Below are 18201 nucleotides of genomic sequence, written 5' to 3' on the forward strand. Positions count from 1 at the left end.
TCTCAAAAAAACAAAAAAAAAAAAAACAAAAGATAAAACATGCTTAGCAGGAGGGAGGACCCTCCTGTGGTTTCATCAGTTGATCTGGTTTGGGGATTTTCTCCAGCAATACTTGGCATCTTAGGGGCAGAAGATTCCCACACCATCCTGTCCTACCACAGCCCTTCTCACAGTGGGCATTGTGCCCTATTCCTATACCACCACTGGCATCCTTGACCCCCAGGGCCTGGCACATAGTCTGTGATTAGTATGTCTGCCTTTGCAGAATGAATAAAGAAGTACGGGAAACATAAAGGGGTGGGGCAGGGAAGTGTGGTTTACCCAGAGCTTGACTGGCAAGGCAAATAGAAAAAAAGAGGGAGCTGCTGACAAGAAAACTTAGCCTGAGTTTACAAAGCTCATAACCAGCTGGGTAAGGAAGCCAGTGATGGTTCAGGAGTGTCCCTCTCTCTAGCCAGCTCCACTGACCTTTACCTTGGCTTCAATTTTCACCTGCCTTTGCAAGAAACCTACATTATGTAGTATTTCTTTTCTCTCTCTCTTTTTTGTTCCAGGAATTGAACTCAGGACCTTGCACTTATGAGGAAGGTGTAGTGCTACTGAACTAAATCCCCAGTCCCATATTTCTCTTTAAGTCATCTTTCATCAATACCATTTATCTATCTCCATTTTATTTCATGGCTACACTTTTATAGTTTTTATATATGTATATATGCTATTTCGCTTCTCACTCCAGTGGCTTCCATTCCCCAAAATTCCAGCTGTTAATGAGCTGCAAATCACTGAGTCCTTTTCAGGCATCATATTTGACTTTTCACTAGTATCAGACCCTGCTGGCCACTACTTTTTATCTGTGTTGAGAAGGGCCTTGCTGTGTAGTCCAGGCTGACCTTGAACTCACAATCTTCCTGCCCCAGCCCCGAGTGCTGAGACTACAGCTGAGCCTGTGCCTGGCTTTTGTGTGTACATGTGGTGCTGGCACTACTCAAGTGCTCTACCACTGAGCTATACCCTCAGCCTATCTTACTACTTCTTGAAACACTCTCTAAGTAACACCAGAGTCTTCTGGTTTTTCCCTCCTCTCTGGCTATTCCTTCTGTCTCTGTAGATAACATTTCTTTATCAGTGCAGTAACATAAGTGTTCCTCCAGACTGGACCCAGAGTCTGCCTCTTTGTCTAAGTAACAGAACCTATGTCCATGGCTTCAATGAAAACTGAAAATAGATGATCTCCTACATATATCCAGCTCCAGTCTCTTCTCTGATTTCAAGACCAATTTACTCAAATGGTCTCACCCATCCTTCCCACCTGCTCTTCACCGCTCACCATAACATGGTCTCTCACTAGCTCACTATTGCTCTCAATACTGCCAAGTCCAGGGAGACATTTCCTGTCTTTCTTAGCCTCCTCGTGGCCTGGGACACTGTCCTTTCCCTTACTTTAGTTCTCTCAGTTTAGAAGTATTTCCTTTTAATCATTTGTAATGGCATTTTTTATGTGGGTTTTGGGACTGGCTTCTAGAAGCTGAGGAATTATAAAGCAGTAACTAAAGGCCAACTGATGCCATGTTAGAAGCTAGCAAGAAGAAAATCATGTTCTTCAAACATTTTAGTTTTTATGGAAGAACAGTGAACCATGATTTGATCCTCTCCTTGGTGGGCTAGGGAAGGCAGGAACTAATATCACTTATCCCCTTTCAAATTTTCCAAATTCAGTATCAAATTTCTCAAAACAAATAGTTATTCAGTAAAGTTATAAATACACTTAGCTTGGGGCTGGGGATGCAGTTAAGTGGCACTGGGCATTCTTAGCATCCACGAGACCCCGAGTTTGATCCCCAGAACCACACAAATATAAACACACTTAGCTTCATACTTCCGTGCTGTTGGTATTTATTGACAATGATACAAGACAAGTTAAGACAGATATCAGTGTGGTTTCCTTCCTGGAGAGAGTATGCAATCATCTAAGATCGTGAGACCTAAGATAAAAACAAAGACTGGATTGTCAAGAACCAAACAGGGACTGTGTTTTAACTATTAGTAGAAAAAATCCTAAAGGCAAAATGAGCGGTTTAAAAATATTATTGATGCTAAGCTCATGTAAGCAAACAAAAGGATAAAATTAATCCTAAAATTTTGGGACACAGGATATAGACACAACTATTTAAATTTTTGCATCAGTGAAAATGTTATACTTTTCACTATACGTGTACCAAAATTACATGCTTATTGCTTCTACACTACACAAAGTCAACAGTTATCACCAACAATGCAAAATAACTAGATCTGAACAAGACTTCAAAGTGACTCTGCTCCACTCAAACCAAGAATATTCAATCCAGGATTAATAACACCTTTTGATTTTAGAGCCAGCTCTTTTTTTTCTCCTGTCATACAAAATTAAGTCCTCACTTGACATTTCCTGCCTACAAATGGTAGTGCATATCCTCACCATCATCTTTTTCTGACACTGTAAAATTAATTTGGAGAAATCGCAAAAACAATGAAATCGTACTTCCAATTCTGAGCCTGCAATTAAATTCCTGCTTTGACGCAAAACATACTCCTCTGCAGTGTATCCCACCGGCACAGCGACCCTTTCTCTTTCTCTATTCCTTTGCCCTGAAGGCACTTCTGGAGTGCGTAATACGTGCTCTTTGGCTGCCTAGACAGTCAGGACACCTACAGCCACTCTAATCTATCACTCCTCTCCTCCTTCTTTTCTATGGCTAATACCACTTTCCTGCTTTTTTTCTACTGCAGAATCTCCGGACTTGGCGCTGTCATCAGGGGCACACAGTCGATTTCGGCTTCGAGCTCCTGGTTGGTAAAGCTGCATTGCTGGGCGGTCCTGAAGTAAAATGAAATATGTTCAAGTTATGAAGTTGCTACTCAGTTGTTTTTGGTCCTGAGTTACATGTTAATGTGTACCACCACATAAGTCAGACAAGACCAAAAATATGAGTGCACAGTACATGACAACTGTCCACTTCCTCTCCCCTAGCTCCAAAAGAAAGCAACTATTTTGTAAGTATTATTTTATATGCCTTAGCTAATTTTGTTTTTTGAGATAGTCCTGCTATGCAGTCCAGGCTGGCCATGAACTCACTATATAGCTTAGGCTGCTGGCCTCAAACTTGTGATGCTCCTGCCTCAAACTTCCAAGTGCTGAAATTACAGATATGCACCACTATACCCAGATGCCTAGGGTAACTATGAGTTTTACTGCCAAATATTCTTAACCATTTGAAGATGTATTAATTAGCTTGAATGTTTCCTGTAGCTTTTCTTTTCCTTTGGCACTGGGGATCAAACTCAGGACCTTGCACTTGCAAGGCAGGAGCGGTGCCACTGAGCTAAATCCCTGGCCCTATAGCTTGAATGTTTAGAAACACATCTAGCTCCTATCTGTACTCCATAGGTAAATTACTTTAAAACCACACAAATGCTTGCCTACCATATATGAGTCCCTGGGTTTGAACACCAGCACTGCCAAAAAAAATTAGGAGTAAGAAGAAACTCTTTTTTTTGTTTTGTTTTTTTTTGTTTTTTTGTTTTTTTGAGACAGGGTCTCACTACATAGTTGAGACTGACCTGGAACTATGTAGCCCAGGATGGTCTTGAACTCACAGCGATCCTCCTGCCTCAGCCTCCCAAGTGCTGGGATTACAGGTGTGCACCACCATGCCCGGCTAAAAACAAACTCTTTAAGTGGCAACTTCCCTGAAATTATGTGCTCAGGCCCCATATAATGTGCTACAAACATTTTGTTTGTTTAGAAATGGGGGTCTCACTGTGTTGCCTAAGCTGGTCTGCAACTCATGAGCTCAAATAATCCTCCTGCCTCAGCTTCCTGAGTAGCTGGGACTAAAGGTGGGCCATCACTTGGCTACAAACAGGTTTTTTAATTTAGACACAACCACTTAACACCCAGCAGGTGACACTTTAGGTCTCAGATTCCTAAATAAACTGAGGTTACTCACCCCTCAGTTCAAGTAATATGTTTGGTTTATGACAGTATGATCATGGGAAACTTAAATGGGAAACTTTTTTTGTTTTTGCAGTGCTAGGGATTAGACCCATGGCCTCTCAGCTACATCCCTAGCCACCCCACCACCACCCTTTTGCCCTTTTTTATTATTTTTTTATTTGGGGATAGGGTTTCACGAAGTCCCAAAATTGGCCAGGCTTGGCTTCAATTTGTAATCTTCAGCCTTCCAGAGTGCTGAAATTACAGGTATTTGCCACCACACCAGGATTATATACCTTTTTAAAGAATTCAACAAAAAAGGGGCTGGGAGTGTAGCTCAGTAGTAGAGTATGGGCTTAGCGTGCACAAAGGTCTAAATTCAACCTTTTGGCACATTCTCAAAAGAATTCAATGAAAAATTACATGAGCCTTTTGACCCTGCCTCATGAAAGCCATCCCCAAAGCATTATTTTCTTTGTGGTGCTGGGAATGGAACCCATGGCCTTATGTATGGTAGACAAACTCTCTACCAATGAGCCACACCACAGCCCTAAAGCATTATTCTTAATTGAATAATTCCTGAAAAATATTTAAAGATAAAATATTAAAACAGATGAGACTCCAGTATGGTACTTAAAGACATAGATGATGGGACTCCCACTGTGCAAAGATGGGACAATGTGAACATCAAGGGTAAAAACTGACAATAACAAATTAGAATTCACTAAAGATTTGTAAATCCATGAATTTTTTTTTTCTTTGAGACAGGGTCTCAATAGGTAGTTCAGGCTGCCCTTGAACTCACTATGTACCCCAGGCTGGCCTCAGCGATCCTTCTGCCTCAGCCTTCTACATGCTGGGATTATAGGCATGCACCATCACTCCCAGTTAATCCATGAGTCTTTAAAGATTAAACAAGGGGAAACACACTGATAACCCCTAGATGTTGCCCTGATATCCACATAACTCTACCTACTCAAGTAAATAATGGGAAAGAATTAAGTGTTTATCTCCCTTTTCCTGTGTAAACTGCATTTAGGTTAGCCCAACAGTTTATGAGAGAATATTCTTCTTTATAGCAGAACATCAGCTAATAAATGCAAATGGAAAGGCAGAATTTGTGTTTCACCATTTTCCAACACCCCAGTGAAATAATGAATCTATGCAAAGTCATTAGGAGAAAGGCTAAAATACCAGGTTTAAAATACCTGAACTTAACAATCAGATTTTTTTTAACCTGAACATTTTTAAATCTATTGAACTGTTTTGTAAAACTTGCAAGGAATACCCACGTATCTTTCTCCTAGAGTCATTAACATTTTGTCACATTTACTTTCTGTTTCTAATGTATATACATTATCTTTTCACACACACACACACACCTTTTAAAAAGTTGCAGACATCCTGACCCTTCAACCCTAAATATTTCCGCATGTATCTCCAAGAAGAGGACATTCTATTAGTATATAACCAAAACACAACTGCTATTGATCAATCATAGCATCACAAAGATAAGGACATCATGTCCTTCCTGATGCAATGCAATATGAAGTAAAGCACCACCTACAAAGTATTCCTGCCAGGCCAGGGATTTAGCTCGGTGGTTCTACCACCTGCCTCAAAAGCACAAGGACCTGAGTTCAATCCCGGTACAAAACAAAACAAAGTATTCTTGCCAAAGATTGAGTCTGAATATACTTAAGTCTCTAGATCAGAAGCCAGCTGTTTTTGTAAATGAAACGTTTTGAGTTTTGTTTTATTGCAGTACTGGAGACCAAAAACAGGAGCACTTTAGCACTGAGCTACAACCCCAGCCTTTTTTTGTTTGTTTGAGATAAGGTCTCACAGAGTTGGCCAGGCTGGCCTAAAGCTTGTGATCTTCCTGTCTTAACTTCCCAAGAAGTTGGGATTACAGACTGTAAATAAACTGTGACTGTCATACAGCCATGCTCATCTTTTTTTTTTTCCTCCCAGTGTTGGAGATTAAACCCAGGATCTCACACCTGATAGGCAAATGCCCTACTATTGAGCTAATACTCCCAGACTCTTGCTCATCCTGTCTGCTTTCCTACAGTTTAGTTGTTGTGATAAAGACCATATGGCCCACAGACCTTAAAATACTTAACACTGAATCCTTTACAGGAAAAGTTTGCTGACCTCTGCCCTAAATATGACTACTAGTTTTATTTATTTTTCATTTGTGGTTCTGAGAATTGAATTTGGAGCCCCTGCATGCTAAGCCCAAACACTGCCACTAAGCTACAACTCCAGCCCTTAACTACTACTTTGGGGGTGGGGGGTACCAGGGATCAAACTCGGGTCCTTGTGCTTTTGGAGCAGGCAGTGGAACCACTGAGCTAAATCCCTGGCCCCTTAACTACTACTTTTAATGGAAATACAGAAGATGTACGTTCAATGATACTGCAAGGATGTAATTTGCCATCCTAAAACATGAGAAGCACTACAGTATAAATTGGTTTCTGCAACAACAACAAAAGGTAGGAAAACAAAAGAAAGGACACTTGTTTAGATTAAAAGACAATTTAAGGCAATAATTGGGAAAATGTGAACACTTGAATAGATAATATCTTAAGGAATCACTGTGAGTTTTTTTGATATGAAATGCTGGTGAGGTTAAGAAAAAGACACTTGGGCTGGGGTTTAGCTCAGTGGTACAGTGCTTACCTAGCATGTATAAGACACGGGGTTTGATTTCCACCACTACCAGCACCACCACAAAGAAAAGAGCCAGGTGCTATGGCATAGGTCTGTAATCCCAGCTCTCTGGGAGGCTAAGACAGGAGGATCTCAAGTTTGAGGATAGCCTGAGCTACATAGCAACATCCGATTGCAAAGATAAATAAATAAAATAGATAGATTAAATTTTAAGGAAGAAATTATATCTAGGATTTGCTTGAAAATAATCCAGTGGCCGTAGGAATGGGGTAGAGAAGAAAGAAGGTTGGCCAGGAGTGGATAATTGTTGAAGTTGGGTGATGGATACGTGGGGTTTCATCAAATTATTCTCTATTATTTCTACTTTTGTAAATGTTTGAAATTTCTACCATCAGTCAATAAAAGAACCAAGCCAACACTAAAAAAAAAAAAAGATACTTGTAATTTTCTGTTTAAAAAATTTCAAAATAGAGGCTGAGGATGTAGCTCAGTAAGGTACTGAGTAGTAAAGTGCCAGAGGCCCCTAGAACCGCCCCACCCCACCCCAAAAAGGTTCTACAATAATAGTGAGCTGACTTTTTCCTTTACTTTTGTAGGAAGAAAAAAATCCTCATGAAAACAAGCAAGTTTAACAAAAAGCAGCACCTTGTTTCTTATGCGATCTCTCTTAACCACTTCCTCTTTCTTTTCAGTTTTTTCCGCTGTGCTTACTGATTCTGTACTTTCATTCTTCTTTCCTTTATCCCGAAGTGCTTCTTTCTCTTTTTTAATTTCTTCTTCTTTTCTTTTATAAGCCTTCTCTTTCTCATAGCGCTCCTTCTGCCTGCGGCGCTCCTCTTCTTGACGCTTTAGTCTCTCTCTCTCTCTGAGTGTGCGCTCCTGCTCGCGCTCATAGTCCCGGTCTCTCTCCCTGTAGTCTCTGCCACTCTCATCTTCAGGTCTGGATGAAAAACAAGAGACTGAACCCTCGAATACCCTGTGACTGTAATGCAGGAATACCGTCATTCTCACTCGGCTGCTGCAATCAGGCTGGATTTTCATGGCAGAGTGAAAAACACTAATGTTTTAGAAAACAATAGAACCCCCAAATCATTCACCAAGATCAAGACACTAAGTATTTGAAATCCTTCTCTCCTGGCTTCCCTCCTCCCTCCTGCATGAAACAGTTTACCTTAATTCAGGTCCAAGTTGAGGATATGGCAGTGACACTAGCACCTAGTAGTAAAGCACACCCAAGAGCCCTGACTACTGACTGACCTCTTCAGCTTTTCATCTTTAAGCTCGCCATCAGTACGCTTGGGCAGTGTGCAACTCTGCCCACTGGCTCTTTCGTCATTCAGATTCTCTTTGTCCAGTTTCTTGGCTTTTTCTCTTTTATCCAATTCTTTTTCATCTCCTTTGTCTGGTTTCTTGAGCAGCTTTAAAGAAAACACGTTTATTTTTATTTCAAAAAATGGAACATTGTTTTTCAATTCTATCAAAGAAACCAATACACTAAATCTTTATAACAGACCTTATATCTCTGTAGGTACACTTAAAATTCCAGGTGAATAACTGTGTACATGAGAATAGTGATTTACTAAAAAGACGCTATTAATGTGAAAATGTTATCCACCCAAATGAAGTGGTCTAATCACTTTGTGGCAATGGGATTGGGATTGGGACCCCTTTGGCTTTAAATGGTCAACCTTCAAGTGAACTATTAAGTCGGCTACCACAGCAAACCAGCATGTCCATATGACTTGATGGGAAAATATCCTACACATTTAAAATTCTAAGCAGATCATTACTGTTGGATTATTATTATTATTTTATTATTTTTGTACCAGGGATTGAACTCAGGACCTTATGCTTGCGAAGCAGGAGGTGGAACCACTGAGCTTAATCCCCAGCCCACTGTTGGATTATTTTTATGTGTATGTACTTAGAATGACAAACACCTTGGTCACCAAAGAACTGATCCACTGTAAGAATAATTCTGCCTCAACATGAGAATAACATCTATGTGTGTGTGTGGTACTGGGGATCAAACCCAGGGGCTTTCTACCACTGAGCTAACTCCAAGTCCTTTGTACTTCTTGAGACAGGGTCTTACTAAATAGTCCAGATGGGACTTGAACTTGTGATCCTCCTGCCTCAGCCTCTCAAATTGCTTGGATTGTGGGCATGCACATAGCAGTACCATTATATTATTAGTAAAGATCAATAGCAAGAATTACTTGGCATTTGATTTAAAAATCCAGATGCCTTTTTACAATAGAATGATAAAATTCCATCTCTATTAAGAATACTCCTTGATACCATACACACACACACACACACACACACACACACACACACGTATATATATATTTCATTTTTAACATCACACACACACACACACGTTTAAAATGCCATTCTTCACATCATTGTTATAAATCTCTCTAGAATGTTCCCCAATTAGTGCTGAATATTCAGAGAGATTCTTGGGCAGAACAGAAGAATCTTAAGTCTCAGAGTGAAAGTATCAAGATTGATCTCAGGGTGAAGGCATCATACCAGTCAGCAAGCAAAAGGCAAAGCACAAGACTTAAGCATGAAGTGTTTCAGCACACAGACAGCCACTGCAAATGGGAGTTCTAAGTGGACACAAAGAAGTCACCAGTGTCAAGTGAGAAACCATGTGCAGGTTTCATTAAAGTGTTCTTACTTCTCCAATGAACATCTGTATTAGAAGCCAAGATGTTCATTACTCTAATAAGAACACTGATTGATGTCTCTGTGATGGCTGGCTCTACCATCTGCCTTGTGATCATTAGGATGAGCAAGCCAAATCTCTTGTAGCATGATGGATTGCCGGAAGGAGTTAAGATGGGAAACTCCCCTCTTCTCTAAACCTCTTATCACCAATAACTGGGCTCCACAGAGACACAGGGAACCCTAGCCATAAAAACTGCTATGTTTTCAGGCGGTAAAAAAAGGTGACTTGCTACCATCTCTGTGAGATGTTCTTTGACTTTCTGAAGTACTAGGTACTAGTACTTCCTCAGAAGGTTCACTGGAGCAAGAGCTGCCCAAGCCATGCCCTCAGAAGAGAAGCAGCATGGTTGGGATCTTTCTACATGTTTCTTCTCCCTACATGCAATGTATTAATCAGAATCTGCACTTCAGATTCCCCGCTAGATGCAAGGAGACAATGTGGGAGTCATATAAGAGGAAAAAGCACATAATGCAGGATGTTTATCTTTAGTTCTCCCACAAAGCAGCCAGTTATGAGACATGTAAGATGAGAAAAAGCTATATTGGCTTGGTTGTCCTCTGGCTGTATGTTGCTGAAGCTTCTGGGTACACAACAGAGCATCAGGAAGTCCCCTGGCTTCCTTTTAAAGGAGGAATTTTAAGTAGCTCAGCTTTTAAGAAGACCCAAGTCAGCCTGAAGGGGTTTTCAACAGGTAACACTACCACCACCACCACCGAAAGGACTTATCAGCTAAGACCTGTGTTTGTGACATGATACTAGGTTCTCTGTATCATGTACTTGGTCCTTACATTTTTCTGATTCACAGCTTGTAACAGAAACCTGTGTACCTGAAGACAGTGGAAAACAAACAGATGAGGCAACTTTATGTATCAATTATGAAGGAAAAAAAGCTGAATAAAACCCAAAATTCATGCCAGCCAGCCCTAAGCCCTCATTTACTATTAGCTAAGACTAGTAATTCAAACAGCAAGCATTTTTAAAAAACCCAGATCTGCATTGACAAATGTTAACATCATACAAACTACTTAATCCTTTTAAATAATCTTAAACTTAAAAGAATACTATTAGTATAAATGAAAATTTTTATTTGTACACTTCCTCCCCAAAAAGGCCAAAAATCAAAACAAAAATTCATTTACACAAACACAGGATACATGCATAGAGAAAAAGATACATGCAGTTTTCAACGACATGCAGTCAGTTTCAATTATATTCATACCTTAATCTTTGGTTCATCCTTTAATTTGTCCCTTTCTGGAACTCTATCTATCTTCTTCAGCTTTTCTATATCTTTTCTTTTACGTTTCTCCTCTTCTTTCCATTTTCTTCTCTCTTCTTCTCTTTGCCTTTTCCGTTCTATTTCTCGCCTCCTTCTTTCTTCCCTTTTCTCTTCTCTCATTCTCTAGAAAGAAACATCAACATAAGCCTTCAAACGAAATAACCATCATCAAAAACCTAATCAATCCCAAAGGCATGATGGACACCCACTAAATTGGACCATCCTTCCTTCCTACTTTGTGTAAACTCCTTAACCTTCACCCCACCCAGCAAACAAAAAAGAATGAGGATCAAAACTTGCTAAAATCAGCCTTCCACTGCCATCTTGCTATGTTTCCAGAAGCTCACAGAATATCAAAAGTATCTCTGGCACAAGCTAAGGATGCTCCAGGTTTGCAGAGTGAACCCCTGTCCCACAGAGTGAAGGAGAGTGCCACAGTAAGACAAAAGCAGCCAAACCTTTAAGGAATAATCGTGGGAAAAAGCAGCTATTTCTCCTCCAAGATCCCACTGCTCTTAAAATGTTTATAGAATGTGAACTAGTGAAATTAAAAAAATGAGAGAACTGTAAAAACAAAAGATTTACCTGCTTGTTTTTCAGGAAGCTCAAAAGTGGGGTTGTCTTTTTAGCTACATAAATGTAAACAGATTATTAATAATACTTATCAAGCCCTACATAGGATTCCTCTGATATTCCCTGCCACCCACCCAAGATGGAAAAACTACAACCTTAGTTCAGAACTGTAGCTTCAAAAAGAAGCTTTACAATACTCCATTACAACAATACAGGTTTAAACTGCTTTTTAAGTATAAAGATCCAGTATGTATATGTATTAATTCCCCACAATGACTGCATTTATTACATATCACAAACACATACTAATAAAAAGGGAAGAAAAAATAATAAAATGCTTTTGAAGAAGTGCAGAAACTCACATTAAAGTAATAATTTTAAGAGTAATTTTTAGTTAGTAAGAATTAAGTGCAAGGAACATTCCCTTGTTTTATTGATAGGAGTATAAATTTATTTAACTGGAAAGAAACTAGAGGAAAGCCTAAAAATATCCACTCTTTTCGACCCCATCTTTCCACTTCTGGGAATTTACTCTAAGGAAGTCATCAGATATGGGCTTATCTTGTGCATCCACTCATGAATATAGTTTTAGAAAAATATTTAAGTTCACTTTTCAACATTCTTAACAGTACTATTATCTCATAATCATCTTTTCAAACATACATGCCCTTAAGGTAAATTCCTAGGACTGGAAATCCTGGGTCAAAGACTCTCCTGTTTAGAGGTGGTAGGAGTAGTGATAACCTACTACTTACACCAACATCCATGCTGGCATTTCTTACATTTTTAATTTTGCAGTAACTAATTTCATTTTTTGATATTTTTAGGTCAATTTTTAAAAGATATGTGAGCTTATTACTAGGAAATAATCGATCTTCAAACACTTACCACTGTATAAGCATGCCTCATTCATCAATCTTTAAACTTTTTAATACTTGTATTTATGTGACACTAAATAGGTCACTGAAAATTTGTTCCATCTTTATCCATGCAGTTTCTTAATCCTGTGAGGCAGGTATCATCACCTGTATTTTCTAGTATAAGAAACAATCTCAGGGAAGGAAGTGACTAGAGTCAGAAAGCCATCAAGTGAGAAAAGTGAGAGAGATTTAGGGATTCTGATGAAAAAGCCATTACTCTAATTCTTTTTGTACACTTACCTATTAATTCTCTATTTTTGGCTTCTATTTCTTCTAACAGTGTCTCTGGAGTAGATGTCATTTTTTCATTATCTGTGGCATAACTTTCCAAAAATTTCCTATATTCTGGATCTATATAGTTGTTTAAGGAATCAGAAAACAGAAATTTCAAACCACAAAGGAAATACTATATAAGGTATTTATCAAAGAAAATAATTTTCTCCTTCATGGAAAACTGAAAAATAAACCAAATGCACAAGATACTAGCACTTAATTGGTCACTTACTCTTGGAACTGCTATTAATGATACCCCATATGGGAGTCTAATTAATGTGGGGGTCAGGAAAAATGAGACATCACACATTAGAACAGACCTGTAAGAGGTGTTACACGGTTTACTGTTAAAAGTCACTTTCCTACTATTCCAGAGTCACACTTATGGGAAAACTCGAAATTATAACTACGGCACCTTCAGAGAATATTAGCATTGCATGCAAGCAATTTTTGCATGGGTATACTTTAAGTAAACTCAACATAGGAATATCAGGTGCTTCAGAAAGATAAACTAGGGTAAATCCTAGATGTGGCCCTGGACGTGAGGGTAATTCCTGGAGTTCTCCACTACACCTTTGACATAAAAAAGGGATATACATTTGAGACATTAGACTGTTTCTACACAATGATGAGCATGTCACTCAATCTCTCTTCCATATCTAAACCTGTGATACCATCAACAGCTGTGTTATTCTTTACTGGTTACTAAAATATCTGTTATAGTAACAAATAATAGAAATTCAAACTAGACTATTCTAAAATATCAATTTTTGATATAAAATATTGGGGCTAAGTCCTTATCCAATATAACAAGAGTCATGCAAGTTGTCCAACAGAATGTTTGAGATCAAAAAATCTGAAGCTGGTTCACCTTACATGGCATCTATATTTCAGTTTTTCAGTCACAGTATTTCTTTTCAACATAGTTACTTTGCATGCAGTTATCTATGTTTTCAAAGCCTAGAAAACAGGACTGACCACTTCAACTGGTTTACAGGAAGTTACTTAGGTATGGACATTCTTCCATCAGAGTTCAAACCTCTCTCTTTTAAGTCTCCTCAAAGAGCAACTGTTATACTTTGAAACATCTGATTTTACCCAGTCTTCTAATCAATAAATCCATGATGATTTATTACTCAGTAGCCCACAATATATTGCTCAATGGCGGAGAAATGAAATACTACTAGCCAAATAGAACAGAAACTCTCTGCAGGAAACCTTCTAACAACTATGCAAAGATTCCATTGGAACATTTCTTATTAACTTTATTCTCTATATTTCCTATCTTAAAATACTGGGCTGCAATTAACTCTCACAAAGAATTATTTTCTTTAAAACTCAATAGCAAAATCATTATATAACTAGAGCCATACTGTACCATCATCAATAGTCCCAACTTTAGTATCTCTTTTCTTAGTCTTCTTTTTCGCAGCTTTTTGAAAAGGTGCAAATTCTACTATAGCAGGATATTCCTGACCTGTTTAGAAAAAAACAAAACAATACTTGCTATAATAAAGGAAATGTCCAAAGTGGATACAAGAAAACCAATCCATTGTTGTCTAGGCCTGCTTAGATGGCAGTCATTTGAAGAGGGTGTCCCAAATGACATAAATCATACTAGCAAAACTATAATCAACACCCTACCAGTGGAGCCCAAAATGCACTGACAACATAGATACTACAGCAAGCTGGTGTAGTAGTGTATGCCCATAGTCCCAACAATTCAGGAGGCTGAGGCAGGAGGATGACTTGAGCCCAAGAGTACAAGATCAGCCTGGGAGATAGAGCAAGGCCTTGCTTTCGAAATAAGAAAATAAAGACATGACAGGGAAGTAAAATATTTAAATTCAATTTCTAAAATGTGGTAAACCAGGTGTGGTGGTGCATGCCTGTAATCCCAGCACTCTGGAGGCTGAGGCAGGAAAATCACCATGAGTTTGAGGCCAGCTTGGGCTACATAGTGATTTCAGGGCCACCCTGAACAAAGCAAGACCCTGTCTCAAAAAAGAAAAAAACAACCAAAAATAAATAAATAAAATGTGGTATTTTGGCCAGGCATGACTGTGCTTGTCTGTAATCCCAGCACTCAGGAGGCTGAGGCAGGATTACCCCAAGTTTTTAGCCATACTGAGCTATATAATAAGTTCAAGGCTAGTCTAAACTACATAGTGAGACCTTGTCTCAAAAAGCAAAAGATAGTGGCATTTTGATACATAAAAAGAAATCCTTAAATTTCTAAAATTAACTTCTTAAATTCTTTTTTTTTTTTTGGTTTTTTTGAGACAGGGTCTCACTATGTAGTAGTTGATGCTGACCTGGAACTCACTATGTAGCCCAGGCTGGTCTCGAACTCACAGCGATCCTCCTGCCTCAGCCTCCCGAGTGCTGGGATTACAGGGGTGCGCCACCACGCCCGGCTTGTATTTTTAAGTAAAAATTAATTTCATTAGAATTTAAGAAGTTAGGGCCGGGCACGCACGCCTCTAATCCCAGCACTCGGGAGGCTGAGGCAGGAGGATCGCTGTGAGTTCGAGACTAGCCTGGGCTACATAGTGAGTTCCAGGTCAGCATCAACTACTACATAGTGAGACCCTGTCTCAAAAAAAAATATATATATATATATTAGTAATCTCTTGAATAGGCAAATCTAAAGAGGCAGAAAGTCAATTAGGGTTTGCCCAGTGCTGGTGGTGATGAAGAGTGGGAGTGACAACAAATGGGTATGGATTTGTCTTTGGGAAGATGAACATGTCCTAAAATCAGGTTGTGGTGATGACTGTACAGCTCTGTGAATATTCGAGAAACCACTAAGCCAGGCATGGTGGCACATGCCTGTAATCCCAGCACTCAGGAAGCTGAGACAGGAAGATCCCTGTGAGTTCAACTACATACAACTTGTTAAAAAAAAATAATAATCGCCTGCCTCACAAGCACAAGGACCCAAGTTTGATCCCCGGTACCAAAACCAAAACCAAAACCAAAACCAAAAAACCCCACTGAACTATATACTTTGAAAGGGTAAATTTTATTTTATGTGAATTATATTTTAATACATCATAACTATCTGTACATCTGTAATCCCAGCACTCTAGTAACCTGAGGCAGGAAGATTGCAAGTTCGAGCCCAGCCTGAACAACTCAGTGACTGAGACCCTGTCTCAAAAAACAAAAACACCCAAGACACAAAAAGCATAGCAACAAAAGTAAAAAATGGAGATTTCATTAAGTGTTCATACTATAATGAAATAAAATAAAATACATCTCCTATTAAAACAAAATGGGCTGGAGGCTGGGGATTTAGCTCATTGGTGCCACACTTGCCTTGCAACCTCAAGGTCCTGATCCCTGGTACCAGAAAAGGGGGGTGGCTATACCAAAATTAAAAACTTCTGTGCATCAATGTTCACAATCAACAGAGTGAAATGGTAACCCGTGGGAATGGGAAAAATATTGCAAATATCATTTAATAAGTGGCAATATCCAGGAGATAGATATATATCCGGGAGATACATACACATACACACACACACACACACACACACACACACACATATCTCGAATTTTTAAAAATGGAAAAAAGACTTAAATGGAAATGTCTCCAGAGATGATACATAATTGGCCAACAAACATATGGAAAGATGCTCAATATCACTAATCATTAGGGAAATGCAAATCAGAACTACAATTACACCTATTAGGATGGCTCTCAAAAAACAGAAGAGGGGCTAAGAATTGAGCTCAGTGGTTCCACTGCCTGCCTTGCAAGAGCAAGATCCTGAGTTCAATCCCTAGTACCAATAAACAAACAAAAAACAGAAGACAAGTGGTAGGTGAGGATGTGGAAAAACTGGACCATTCATGTACTTTCTGTGGAATGTAAAATGGTGCAGCTGTTATGGAAAACAGTGTGGCAGCTTCTCAAAAATTAAAAATAGGGGCTAGGTGTGTAGATCAGTGGTAGAATAGCTGGTTAGCATATTTAAGGCCCTGGGTTCAATCTGCAGGGCCAACAAATAAACCATATAACCTAGAAATTCCCCTTCTAGGCATATATCCTAAAGAGAAGACAGGGATTCAAATATATATTTATATGCCCACTTTTTTAGAAATATTATTCATAATAGCTAAGATGGAAAGCAACCCAAGTATCCCTCCACAGATGAACAAAATGTGGTATATATGTACAATAGAATATTAGCATTAAAAAATGGATACATATTGAGGATATACTCCTAAGTGAAATAAATAAGTCACACATGTATAAATACCAAATAGTTTCTCTGCTGTGAATAAAGTATAATAGTATATAAGATCATAATGAGATAACTCACAATGTGAAATAGGAAGAAAAGGGCTAAAGGTGTAGGGAAAGCGGGAAGGGTAGGGGAAAGGTAATAAGGGAAAGAAAAAAATAGGAGAAAATGAAAAAATGGAAATGTTTGAAAATGGGGAGGGGAGGAGGGGGTGAAGGGAGGGCAGGTACAAGGGGAAAACATGAGAACCAAGACTTGTCATGTAAAGGTACAAGATCCCAATAATGAATGTTACTGTACAGTATACCTAAAATGTACCAATAAACTCAATGAGGATAAAAAAAAAGGTTGGAATAGAAAAAAAAATGGAAATTCTGCTGGGCCTGGTGGCACATACCTGTAATCCCAGCACTATGGGAGATTAAGGCAGGAGGATAACAAGTCCTAGCCCACCCTGGGTAATTTAGCAAGACCTTGTCTCTAAATTAATAAAAGGGCTGAGGATGTAACTTAGTACAAAGGTCCAGAATTCAATCCTCAGCACTACAAAAATTTAAAAGGAAATTCTGATACATGATACAACACAGATGAACCTTGACATTATGTTCAATCACAAAAGATGCTGTATGATTCCACCTATGTGAGGTACCTACAGTAGTCAAATTCATAAAGACAAAGTAGAATGACGATGTCAGGACATGGGGGGAAGGAGAGATGGGGAGTTGTTTCAAGGGTATAGTATCAGTGTAGCAAGAAGAAAATTCTGAAGGTTGGTTGTACAACAATGTGATGTACATAACACTAGTGAGCTGTATAGTTATCAATGGTTACGATGATAAATTTTATGTTTTTTGCCAGAATTTTAAAAATGAAAAAAAAGAAAAAGAATGAGGTAATGATACATGCTACAAGAATGACCCTTGCTAGTATGTTGCTAGGTAAAAGAAGTCAGTCACAGAAAGCCACATATTGTATGATTCCAATTATATGAAATGTCAAGAATAGAGAAATCTAGAGACAAAATAGATTCATGGTTGCCAGGGCTGGTGGAAAAGCAGAACAAGACATGAGTAGTAATAGCTATGGGGTAATGAAAACATTCTGGAATTAGTAGTGACGGCTGCACAATTTTGTGAATATCCTAAAAACCAATGAATTATATAATGTGTGTGTGTGTATGTGTATTACAGGGACTGAACCCAGTGGCTTTCACACTGAGCTATATCTCTAGCCCGTTTTTTTTTGGGGGGGTGGGTACTGGGGATCAAACTCAGGTCCTTGTGCTTGCAAAGCAGGTGGGGGAACCACTGAGCTAAATCCCCAGCCCTTTTTATTTTTTTATTTTTGAGACAGGATCTCCTAAGTTGCTAAATTACCCAGGCTGTGATCAAATGTGGGATCCTTCCTACCTTAGCCTCCTAGAGTGTTGGAATTACACGCATGCACCTGAATCGTATACTTTAAGTAGTTGAATTTTATGGTATGTTGTATCTCAATTTAAAAAAAGTGACTAT

General features: G+C 38.9%; 1 protein-coding gene across 3 annotated transcripts in view; it reads right to left on the bottom strand.

The window, feature by feature from the left end:
- Window positions 1-1848: 1848 nt before the first annotated feature.
- Window positions 1849-18201, bottom strand: part of Upf3b (UPF3B regulator of nonsense mediated mRNA decay) — a 19535-nt gene continuing 3182 nt past the window's right edge. Inside the window, exons 4-12 of one of the 3 annotated variants that reach the window (XM_010613001.2) lie at window positions 13813-13911; window positions 12402-12512; window positions 11254-11297; window positions 10609-10791; window positions 10178-10216; window positions 7907-8067; window positions 7295-7589; window positions 2747-2854; window positions 1849-1982 (exon numbers count right to left, since the gene is read on the bottom strand). In XM_010613001.2, the coding sequence (XP_010611303.1) occupies window positions 1968-1982; window positions 2747-2854; window positions 7295-7589; window positions 7907-8067; window positions 10178-10216; window positions 10609-10791; window positions 11254-11297; window positions 12402-12512; window positions 13813-13911 (1055 nt within the window). In that variant the 3' untranslated portion in view covers window positions 1849-1967. Of the gene's footprint in view, window positions 2855-7294; window positions 7590-7906; window positions 8068-10177; window positions 10217-10608; window positions 10792-11253; window positions 11298-12401; window positions 12513-13812; window positions 13912-18201 lie in introns of all 3 variants that reach the window. The other 2 variants (XM_010613000.3, XM_010613002.3) reach the window with 2 other exon arrangements.

The sequence above is a fragment of the Fukomys damarensis genome, unplaced genomic scaffold (genome assembly GCF_012274545.1).
Source record: "Fukomys damarensis isolate Sample0158 unplaced genomic scaffold, DMR_v1.0_HiC HiC_scaffold_39, whole genome shotgun sequence".
Taxonomy (NCBI): domain Eukaryota; kingdom Metazoa; phylum Chordata; class Mammalia; order Rodentia; family Bathyergidae; genus Fukomys; species Fukomys damarensis.